This window comes from Suricata suricatta, chromosome 3 (genome assembly GCF_006229205.1).
Source record: "Suricata suricatta isolate VVHF042 chromosome 3, meerkat_22Aug2017_6uvM2_HiC, whole genome shotgun sequence".
In the NCBI taxonomy this organism is placed as follows: Eukaryota; Metazoa; Chordata; class Mammalia; order Carnivora; family Herpestidae; genus Suricata; species Suricata suricatta.
Window position 1 is genome coordinate 18,783,084 of NC_043702.1, and position 10,980 is coordinate 18,794,063.

General features: G+C 54.0%; 1 protein-coding gene across 12 annotated transcripts in view; it reads left to right on the plus strand.

The window, feature by feature from the left end:
* TNS1 (tensin 1) overlaps window positions 1-10,419 on the plus strand; it is a 184,503-nt gene extending 174,084 nt beyond the window's left edge. For all 12 annotated transcript variants that reach the window (XM_029933858.1, XM_029933861.1, XM_029933859.1 and 9 more), the window contains 5 exons: window positions 706-777; window positions 1,007-1,175; window positions 1,977-2,045; window positions 2,501-2,533; window positions 5,762-10,419. In XM_029933858.1, the coding sequence (XP_029789718.1) occupies window positions 706-777; window positions 1,007-1,175; window positions 1,977-2,045; window positions 2,501-2,533; window positions 5,762-5,906 (488 nt within the window). In that variant the 3' untranslated portion in view covers window positions 5,907-10,419. The remainder of the gene's footprint in view (window positions 1-705; window positions 778-1,006; window positions 1,176-1,976; window positions 2,046-2,500; window positions 2,534-5,761) is intronic.
* The last annotated feature ends 561 nt before the right edge of the window (window positions 10,420-10,980 follow it).

Genomic DNA, 10,980 nt, shown 5'->3' on the forward strand with positions numbered 1-10,980 from the left:
CCCCAACCAAATTATAGTTCTGTGAAATTTATGAAAGTCGTTTAGCAGTTACAGACTGTTTGACAGTTACAGTGTATAAACCAGTGCTTCTCAAAGTAGGGTTCCCAGACCGGTGGCGCCGGCATCCTGGTAACTTGTTAAAAAAGCAAACGTTCTCAAGTTCCGCCTAATCACAAACTCTGCGGTGGGGGCTCAGTAATCTGTGTTTTCATAAGCCTGCACTCCAAAATCTGAGAAACACTGGTGCAGACAATACTCCATTCTTCATAATATCAAAATCATGGTTGTTCTGTGTTAGCGCTTTGGTGAATTAGGACATCCATTGATCTATACAAAGGTACGTCAATGCAAAATGACAAAGGCGATGTCAGTGCTAGGCTAACGCTGTACATGGAACATCTCAAAAACTCAGCCCGACGGGTCCTATCTTCACAATCTCCATTTTATAGGTACTTGGCAAGGGCTGGGGCAAGGATCTGAACCCCACACTGTTGGATTCCAGAGCCCTCAACCCCCATGCTGACTATTGACAGTCCTCATTGAATGTTCAGACCAGACACACACGTGCCCACTGCCAGGGCCTCTTATGAAAAGCAGTATCCATTGCACAAAGTATTTGCAGAGCTTGCCTGAGGCCCAGCCAGACCTGTGCTTCTTTCCAACTCTAGAGTTTTAATTACCAGCTGACTTAAATTTTTGTCTCAGACCCCACAGATGAATCGAAAGATAGCTCGGGCCCTGCCAACTCAACCGCTGACCTGCTGAAGCAAGGGGCAGGTGAGTGGCCACCCCAGAGGGGATGCCCGCCCAGGCCTTTCTTTCTGCCTGCCTTGTCCCTTCCTGCAGACCCAGTTATCTCTGGGGAGTCCGTGATTCTCTGTGCAGGTGCCTTGGCCTGAGGCTGGCCTAAAATTCATCTACTCCTTCTCCCCCAAAGAGCTGAGCAGGGAGGTCATCCCCACCCACTCCTGTCCCCGTGACTTCTCTTTGGATGGGTTTATTCCAGCTTGCAATGTGCTCTTCGTCAACTCTGTGGACATGGAGTCACTCACTGGGCCACAAGCCATCTCCAAAGCCGCTTCTGAGACTCTGGCTGCTGACCCCACACCGGCTGCCACCATCGTTCACTTCAAAGTTTCTGCCCAGGGAATCACACTGACTGACAACCAGAGAAAGTAAGACTCTTGGACTTGCTTCCATACTGGGGTCTCCCCCTGTGCCCCATCTATTTATCTACTTACCCACCCACTACCATTCGTACCTTGTGCTCATATGTCCACCTGCCCACTCATCCACCCACCCATCTATCCACCCACCCACCCATCCATCCACTTGTCATCCACTTACTAATTGATCCATTCACTACTGTATCCATTAATTGTTCATTTATCCTCCCCTACCCATTTATGTCTACTCATTCATCCATCCATCCATCTATCTATCCATCCATCTACCCATCCATCCACCCATCCATCCATCTTCCTTTCTACAGTGTCTCTACTCATCCATCCATCCATCCATCCATCCATCCATCCATCTATCTATCCATCCATCTACCCATCCATCCACCCATCCGTTCACTCATCCATCCTTTTTCCTTTCTACAAATATGCCTGCATGGGGTATACAGCCATAAATGCAACTCCTAAAAGTGCCTGATTTCTAGAACAGAGCCCTTCCTCTCATGCTCTCCCTCCAGCTTCTTTCCTTCCTCTGTCAGGTCCCCTCATTGCTCATTCTTCAACACCAGTTTTCTCCTCCTTTTCCTAGTCACTAGCAATTGGGACATGCTTCAGTGACTCCTGTATGTCCCTGTGCATTGCTTAGATGAGCAGCCCAGGCCATCTTGCTCATGAGGGAGTGGCTGGGTCAACCCATGACAGCCACAGAGGGTAGCCTGACACCTGCTTGTGGAAAGTGGGAAAGGGTGATCACTCAGGCACTCATTCTCTGTTTATCTGCTATCTGGGCCACAGGCTCTTCTTCAGACGACACTACCCCCTCAACACCGTCACCTTCTGTGACCTGGATCCACAGGAGAGAAAGTAAGTGTCTTGTAGACGCCATCTCCACAGTGCTGAGGTCTGTGTGGGTGCATGTGTGGGCATTGGGGTGCGTGTGGGTGCATGTTCTCAGCTCAACTTGAAGATCCGCCATTGTCTGTAAGACTGTGAGTCATTGTGTTGGGTACTTTTCTGAGTTTTTCCCACCACAAACGTGCAGCCCCTCCCAGGGACTCAAAGGCTTGCTTCCATGCCCCATGCCATATCTTTCACCTTGACTTGGCTTCTTCCCTCCACACTGGGGAGAGCTCCTGGGGAGGCAGGTTGCAGTGTTGTCTCCACCTTGAATGCCTTCCGCTGCGTGATCTTTGGAGGCTCCTATGCCCCTGGAATGGGGTCTTCCTTGCTTTCCCCCAGCAGGTCTGGGCATGCACAGGGCTAGATTCCGGGGGAGACATTGTTGTGGTTTTTACGCTGTGGTGTCTTTCTCTCCACAGGTGGACGAAGACAGAAGGAGGTGCCCCTGCTAAGTAAGTGTGGCTCTTCCTCTGGCCCCAGCTGGCTGCTTCTTGGGGAGATGTAGAATCCGGAGCCAGGGATAGGCACAGGGCAGCCATAGGCATAGAGCTTGGCCAGGCAGCCAGGTCTTTTGCCTTCTCTTGTCTCAAGGCCAGAGGCCCAGCCTCCAGCCTTAACACCTCCCTTCTTCCAGGACCAGACCAGACCAGCCGGGATCTGAGAAAGTGGACAGAAAGCTGGGAGTTCTAATGGAGGCAGTGGTCATGGGGCAGTGCTTGTTTAGTTTTTTAATGTTTATTTATTTAATGTTTATTTATTTCAGAGAGAGAGTATGAGCGGGAGAGAGGCAGAGAAAGAGAGAGAGAGGGAGACACAGAGTCCAAAGCAGGCTCCAGGCTCTGAGGTGTTAGCACAGAGCCTGATGTGGGGTTTAAACTCACAGACCGTAAGACCATGACCTGAGCTGAAGTCAGATACTTAACCGACTAAGCCATCCAGGTGTCCCTGGGCTTGTTTAAATTATCTTTCTATCCAAATCCTGGCTTCCTTGATTCCTATCCTCACTCTTTTGGTGGATTTTGGCAAATCCTGTGGCTGGGCTTCCCCTCTTCATTAGAACTTGGGAGCCCAGGAAATCCAAATTTCTTTGGGAATGCACCTAGAACCTTCTGGCTGATCCTCCTACCCCTTTGGCATTTCCCACGTGCCTGCAGGGAGCTCAGCCCCAGGATAATTCTGATGGACCAGGAGGCTGACTCTACTCTCAGGAGGCCTGACATTGGCACAGCAGATAAGACAAGTGCAGACATGCCACTAACATGTTGCAACGGTTTCCAAACCATGTTCCCAGGAACCCTAGGGTCCTCCGGTTGCAACTGAGCCGTTACGGAGGAAGGAGAAACCCTGGCCTGGTAGGCAGTTATTTCCCAGTGTGGGCCATGGTTTTCTCAGTTTCACAAAACCTACACAGAGTGTAGGAATAGCCAAGTGCTGAAGCTGACCTGGGGTCAGCAGTTCCACATTGGACTTTGCATGGTTCATCCAAACAGCCCCAACTTTTCTCCCTCATGACTTTATAATAGGTAAATGTCTTGTTGTTGAACTGATACATTCATAGCCTTAAATCCTGCTGTCACCTTTATGTATTAGGACCTCACGTGAGATTGCTTTAGTAAAGGAAGACTTTCCCTGTTAAAAGAAAATGAAAACTGCTACATAGAGACACATGAAGGAGGGCACAAAGCACATGGGTGGGGGGTAACAAAGGAGGGCACATCGAGGCACAGGGAGAGTTTTGGAAAGGTTTGGGGAAAGATCTAATAGTTTTAAATGGGTCTTAAAAGAGTATGCTTTGCATAGGTAGAAATGGGTGTGGGGGTAGGAGAGAGTTTCCCGGGGATGGGGAGGCATGGCCACCCGGATGCCAAGTCCCTGAGGGCAGGACTATGTCCGTGGCATGGGAGGGATGATAGATATTTGCTGGATGAAGGAATTCGAGGATGGAGGCAGGCAGGGGGAGAGTAAGGAGGAGGCACAGTGAGGCCACCCAGGTCAGGAATGAATGGAGCTGAGCACTAGGCAGTCAGCACTGTGAGTGCCCCTGGGAGCAGCCAGAGGGGCTGAGTGGGATGCAGGGGACCTCACCTTGCCCAAGGTCACATAAAGAATTAGCTGAGAGGAGCATGCAGGGGTCCAGCCTTCTTGAAGCTTGCCTCATTCCTCCTTCAGCCTTCTTTGAGTTCCCAGGGTGGTTAGGGTCTCTCAGTCCCTGACCCCAGCCAGGCAGGCGGGAACCTGGTGTGTAAGGGAGCTGGCCGCCATGGGGAGGGAGATGGGTCAGGGACAGAAGTGGGCTGGGACCCCCGGCCTGGACATCATTCTCATTCTCGAGCTGGTTTTGTGCTGAGCTTCCCGCCTACAGGGCATGGCTGGGCCAGGCAGAGCCAGGAGAGCCTGTCTCAGACGTAGGAGGAGCGTGCAAGGCGCCGCAGGCCCCATATTTAAGGAGACACTTGTTCTCAAGTTCTCGAAAGTGCTCCTCCCTGCCGTGGGGCTGAGGTTTCTTGCCTGGATCCGTTCCCCCAAACAGAGAACGAACTTGGCAGGTGTTGAACCGGCCCTGGGAGCCGCGGAGCTGAAATAAACCAGAGGGAGGACAGGCAGGCCGTGTTTAGGCTGGCGAGACTGGCTGGCTCTCCACCTTGGCAGAACCAGGCAGCCAGGGCTGGCTCCAGGTCATGCCCGGCAGCTTGAGCCACTCCCTCCCCCGCCCTGATTGCCTTCCAGTGCACCCAGGGGACCCAGCAAGCTGGGACAGGGGGTCCTGGGGATTGGTGCATGGACCCAGGTTACCCCTGCACGTGGTCAGGCCATCACCCCAGACTCTGGGCTGTTCCCGGACCCTGAAACAAAGTTGGGGAGAGCAAAGCTGTAGGAGGCCCAGTGTGTGTGTGTGTTCACACATATGTGCGGGTGGTAGCAAGCGGGATCCAGCTTTGCTAATTTTAGCTGTTGTGGTCCAGTCCTGGGGAGAGGGGTTTCCGTCGGAATCTCCAGCTGTCCCGATTTCCCCATCTCGCTCTAATTAGCAACGTGCCGACTGGGAGGGGACCTAGGCTCACATTCTGTTCTCTGCTCATATTTTTAACTCTGTTTTGCACAGAGAATGCCGGGTCATTCCAGCCCTGGTGCAGGGAGTGGGGGTAGGGAGGAACAGGTGTGGGGTCCCCAGTCCCCTCCCATTCTCTTGAGTCTAGGAGAAGTGTGTGTGTGTGGGGGGGAGGAGTGACCCCTTGTCCTTTTGTCTCCCTGACCCTCTCCTGGTGTCTGAGGCCAAGTGCTTTGACGGGCAAACAGCATTTTATTCATGTGCAACTGTGTTTGAACAGTCAGAGGGGGCGGGGCTGAGAAGGAGGAATGTCCCCATTTTATTTTCACCCTCCTCCCTACCTCTTAGTGTCCAGTCTTGTCATTGGCCTCCAGCTTCTCCTTCCCTCAAAAGGGAATCTCTGTCCACCTGAAACCAGTGGCCTGTTACCTCCAGGACCTGGCTGTGGGGTGTGGGGTGGAGGGGAGAGAGGAATCTTCTCTCCTGTGCTCTGTGCCCCAGGCCTCATGTGCAGGGAGAGGCAGGAGAAGTAGGCAGAGACCTCAGCCTGAGGAGAGCTCACTCACGTGGGTGGCTCTCCAAGGCCTGGGGTCCCCTTCACACCAGTCACCCCCTTCTCCTGCCCTGGCAGGCTCTTCGGCTTCGTGGCCCGGAAGCAGGGCAGCACCACCGACAATGCCTGCCACCTCTTTGCTGAGCTTGACCCCAACCAGCCCGCCTCCGCCATCGTCAACTTTGTCTCCAAGGTCATGCTGAGTGCGGGCCAGAAGAGATGAGTGCCAGCCCTTGCCCGGGGCCTTGGCAGTGGGGACGGGGCATGTGGGGAGGGGACTCATGAATCCTGACCACCCTTGAATCCAGAAGGAAGACTTTGGGCCAATTTTCGAGAAGGAGAGAAGAAAGTGCAACATGGGGAGGGGGAAGTGAATTGCAGAGGGGAAAGGGGGTGAGAGAAAGAGAGCTGGAGAAAGAAAAAGATGGAGGAGAATAACTTGGATTCCCCTGGGTGGATGGATACCATGGAGCCCCCAAAGCCTCAATGCTAACCAGGTCCCTCTCCCCCCCTCCCCCTTCCAAGAGGCCGGGGCTCCTCAGAAGAGACAGACCAACTCCTTGGGGATCTGTGTTTTGGGAGTAAATGGAAAAGCTCTGTCTCCCTAATCCAACCGCTTTGCAAGGAGAAATCACATGGAGAGAATCCTTTTCTGGCCGCCTCTGTAGTAGATCGGCAAACCAAAAAGAGCCAGCACGGGCACCAAGTGGCAGAACTTTTGCCTTTGAGAGTACCTTAGACCTGAGGTCCCTAAGGTCTCTGGACTCTGCCTCCGATGTATAGCCTATGTGGGTGTCTATATGGGGTATATACTATGTCCACACCCGCAGCTTCACATACTGATTTCCATGTGCCTCTCAGCCAGAGTTACAAACACATACACTTGTGCATGCCCCGTGTATCTGCACACACATGTGCACACTGTTCAAAGAAGGTGTGAGTTGGGGGGGGGGGGCAACAGGGCAGTAGGAATACCCAAGATTATGGGGTCACAGACTTTTGGTCCCCGCACTTGCTCTCTAGCGGCCCTGGGTGCTGCCAGTAGCTTCTCCCCGCAAGAGTGGGGCTCGCCGCACTGCAGCCTTAGCCCTCCCACAGGGAGGCTGGAGCCTTGGTTCGGGAGGTGCGCATGCATGTGTGCATAGTCCTGGGGAAGAGATCCCTCAGGAGGGGTGCTGGTTGAGCCTGTGGCCCAGCAGCAGGTAAGGGCAGGGCTCTGAGCCCTTGGCTCATTCTTGGGTTTTGTGCCTCTGAACAGCCTTTCTTCAGATTTGCTTATCTCCTTGATGCCTTTTTGGATGTTGGGAATTGAGCCTTCCTGCCCCGGTCTGCCCTTTGGGGTCTCAATGTTGGAGCTTGTCCTGGGGAACCTGCTCGGTGAGGCCCCAGGGGGAGATGCCTGATGGCCCTTCCCCCAGCTCTGCAGGTGTTACTGGGCTGCCCGGGGTGTCCTTGGCAGAGCTCGTGGGCTGCTTTCTGTGCACCTAGGTGGCCCGCCCACAACGCCAAAGCCTTGCTGCTCCCCCTCCTGTTACGGCTACCCCGGCACAGCCAAGCTGCCCGTGGAACAGCGGGGTGAGGGCACGCACTTAGGTCAGAAGGCCTAGAGTCCATGCGGGCAGTTGTGAACCCCCCAGACCACCACCCAAGCACTCTAAGCCAGAGTAGAAAATTCACCAGGACTCCATTGTTGAGTGGCTTCTTCAGCCGATGGGGTCTGCTAGAGAGAGGCATTGTACTGATATATAAATATATATAATATATATGTGAGACATACTGACAGAATCTGTAAGCTAATAAAATATAAGAAAAGGTAAAAAAAAAAAGAATAGGTAAATTGACAAGAAGTATTTATTGTTTCCCCATATTGCTTTATTGCCTTCCGGGCATAAGCCAATTCCCATCGCTTTTTTTGTGTATAAATGAGGTCTGAAATGCAGGGGGCCTTTATCCTTGGAGCATCAGGGGTCTCCTGGCCCTGCCGTTGGCCTTCCCTAGACTCTGTGTGTGGCTCAGTGAGGAGGGGGCGCACATTTCCATTCCCTGGCCCCCCTTGTTTTCTGGCAAGCGTGGAGCACAGCAGTTGGCTCCCAGAGACGAGGGGAGCTGTCCCCCTCACTGTGGGCCTGAGCAAGTGTATGAGCCTGTGGGGGACAAGGGCGTGTGTGGCAGATGTGGGTGACGTGTGTCTTTCGCATTTTTTCTCCTCCAAGAAGCCGTATCTGTGTGGACGTTCTGTTTCAGGGAGTTGGAGAGTGTCTGAAGGTAGGGAGCAGGCCAGAGTTTCCTCCAAAGTGCTCTTTTTTCTGAGGCATCCAAGCCAGATGCCCAGATTTCCTCCCCCTCCATTCCCGACACACCCCAACCCTCTTCCCAGATAGGAGACAGTCTCTGCCCACTTCCTTTGTAAATATCTTCATCTCCTGCTGGATCTGGCCCCGGGACTCTCCCCTCCTGGCCTGGATGTCCTCTGTCCCCTTGAGGCCAGGTAGGGTGGCAGACCCGTCTGCAGCCAGCCCCGGACCGTCCATCACACGTGATTGCCCACTGCCCACCGGCAGCCCCCACCGCCCAGGCGTGGCAAGCCCGCCCCACTCAGGCCCGAGCCTAAGGTGACGCTGGGAAGGACTGGGCATCCTGGGAAGCGGATCCGTGCACTCCCCCGAATCCCTCTGGAAGGAGTGGGTTTCCAGAAGAATGAGGGGGAAGGGTACCCCAGTCTCCAAGCGGCCCTACCTTTGGGGCAGACACTGGTTGGGGGGACCCTGTGGCCCTCCTGTGTCTCACAGTTTAGGTCTCTGCACCCACGCGTGCACGCACACATACACACACACACACACACCCACAGCACTGCAGTATATTCTTGCCAAAGATTTCCTTTAAGAGAAAGCACTTTTAAGAATTATTATTATTGTGTAAATGTCTATCCTTTTCTCTCCTCCTTGTGCCTCAACCTTTTTGCTGTTCTTGTTGAATCTGTCTGTCAGCCAGGAGAATGCTGTCTGGTCTTAGAAATAGGCTGGCAAAGCAAGAGTCTGGGGGAAGCTGGCAATGAAGGATGGGAGAGGCGGCAAAACGGACACAGACGCCAGGTGGGCTCAGGCCCCGGCGCCACGCTCCAGCCAGGTGTCTGCGGCCAGCCTGGGGCCTGGGACCCGGGGTCTGGGACCCGGGGCCTGGGACTGGCCTGCGCGGTGTCTGGAGGGAAGAAGGCAGGGAACTGACATCTGCCCGCTTCAGGGACAGAGGCCCAGGTGGCTCCCTGCCCCTGGACTGGGAGGACAGGGCAGGGCATGGGAACAATGGAGAGGTGACCCCAGAGGGGAAATAGGAAGGAAGTGAGCTGTCTGCTCAACCTCCAGGGGTGCAGTCTTGGCGCCCTGGTCCCCTTATCTAGCCAGGTGTTTGCGGGCCAGTACACTGTGTCCTGGGCTGGGGAAGGCCTTTTGACCCCCACCTTTGTCGGAGTCTCTCCCTAGCGACTCTGAAAACGTGTGGATTCCTTCTCCCTTGGGTTTTGAGGAATCTCTGGGTGTGTCAGAGACTGGCAGAGAGGGGCCAGGTGGGGCTGGTGGCCGTGTGACACGTAAGAGGCAGCAGCCGGCTGGACAAGTGTGATCCTCGTAAAGGGGCACTGGGGTGGGGGGAGGTACTCTGAGGCGCCCCAGTCGAGGTTGGGGAGGCTCTTCCTGCCATCTGGCATGTGCGGAGGTGTCTGTAAGCAGAGCAGGGTATAGGCCCTGGGCATTTGCCCACCGTCCCTGCCTCCTGGGTCTTCCCCCGCCGCCTTCGGAATTTCTCAACTTCCAGATTGGGGAAGGTCAAATGGGTCCATGCCCCGTCCAAGGGCTGCCTCTGGCCCCTACATCTCCTCATACTCGGGGTCTTTGGAGAGGTTGGGGGCAGAGTCCCAGAGCCACTCTTCATGCAGACCCAGGCCCCAGGGTCCTGAGACCAGAGCTCCTGGCTGGCGTAACACAGAGCGGATGCATACGTGTGCGTGTATGTGTGTACGTGTTTTGCTGGTCTCTAGAGAACATGGGGTTAGGGTCTACGGTAGTGAGTGAGCAGCGGCTGTCAAGACCCACATCACCCAGCAGGGAAAGGAATCAGGAAGACCCCCAGTCGGTAGATTCTCAGTGTTGTCAGTAAGGACTGGCTGTGCACAGGGTGGGGCTCTGGTGGATCTGCTCCCTCCCGTGTCCTCTGTCCTCAGACGTCCACAATGCTGGAGGACTTCCGTGCATTTCCCACACCTGGGCTCTTCCCAGGCAATTGGAGAGGGATGTCCCGAGTTTGTTTTCTAATCAGTGTTAAACATTTGGAGACTCTCTTGTGTGTCCATGTTCGGTTTGTGTGTGAGAGTGAGCACATCTGTGCGTGCATGCCGTGTTTCCCCAGTTTCTCTCCTCCCTCTGACGTCCGTTGGAAACAAATGTAAGAAATTCCTTGCCACCACCTCCCTGCCTCCAGGCCCTCGGCAGGAGAAACAGAGTAACTCGGCACCCTCCCCGTCCCTGGGCTATGTATTTATATAGATGGAAATATCCTTTCTATTTTGTATCTTCCTGCCTATAACCTCTGCCACCTTGTATAAACCCTGACCTGTGCTACTCGCCCTGGATATGAATGTATTGTACACCCATGCTGGCCCGCTCTGTACAGCTGCTTTGTTTCTTTGCAACCCATTGTACGGCTTTATAAATGATGAAGCAGAAGAAAAATCTGTGCCTTGATCAAGCTGTGTTTCTTGGGAAGGGGCTCGGTGAACACGAAGGGGACCTCTCCCAGGCTCTGGGGGTGTGGGGGGCTTCAGGGATGCCCCCGGCATACGGCTCACCTGTAATTCTCTCACCATCCGGGTCTTGGTTCTGATTGCCACTGAGTTTTTCATCTGGAACCTTTCAGTTAGGAGAGAAACTCAAACTGGCTTAAGACAAAAAACAAAAAACAAAAAACAAAAAACCAGTTTATCCGAAGCTGGTTCACATGACTGCCTCTGGAACATTCTGGACCCCGGGGACAGCAGGTAGGTGTCATGACATCCAAGTGACGAGATCAAGGCTGTGAGAGGTCACGTAGCTTCTGACAGGCAGAACTGGTACTTGTCATCAGTGGTGACAAGCTGGCAGTTAGCAAACCTCAGGGCCAGGGACCGCGTTGGGCACGGGTGCGTATTTTCTCACGCACATGCACCCAGTGAGATAAAGGCCGTCCTTGTCCTCAGCTTACAGAGAAAGAAACTGAGCTTCAAAAATGCCGAGAGATTGCACCAAATCACAAAGTTGGTAATCGGC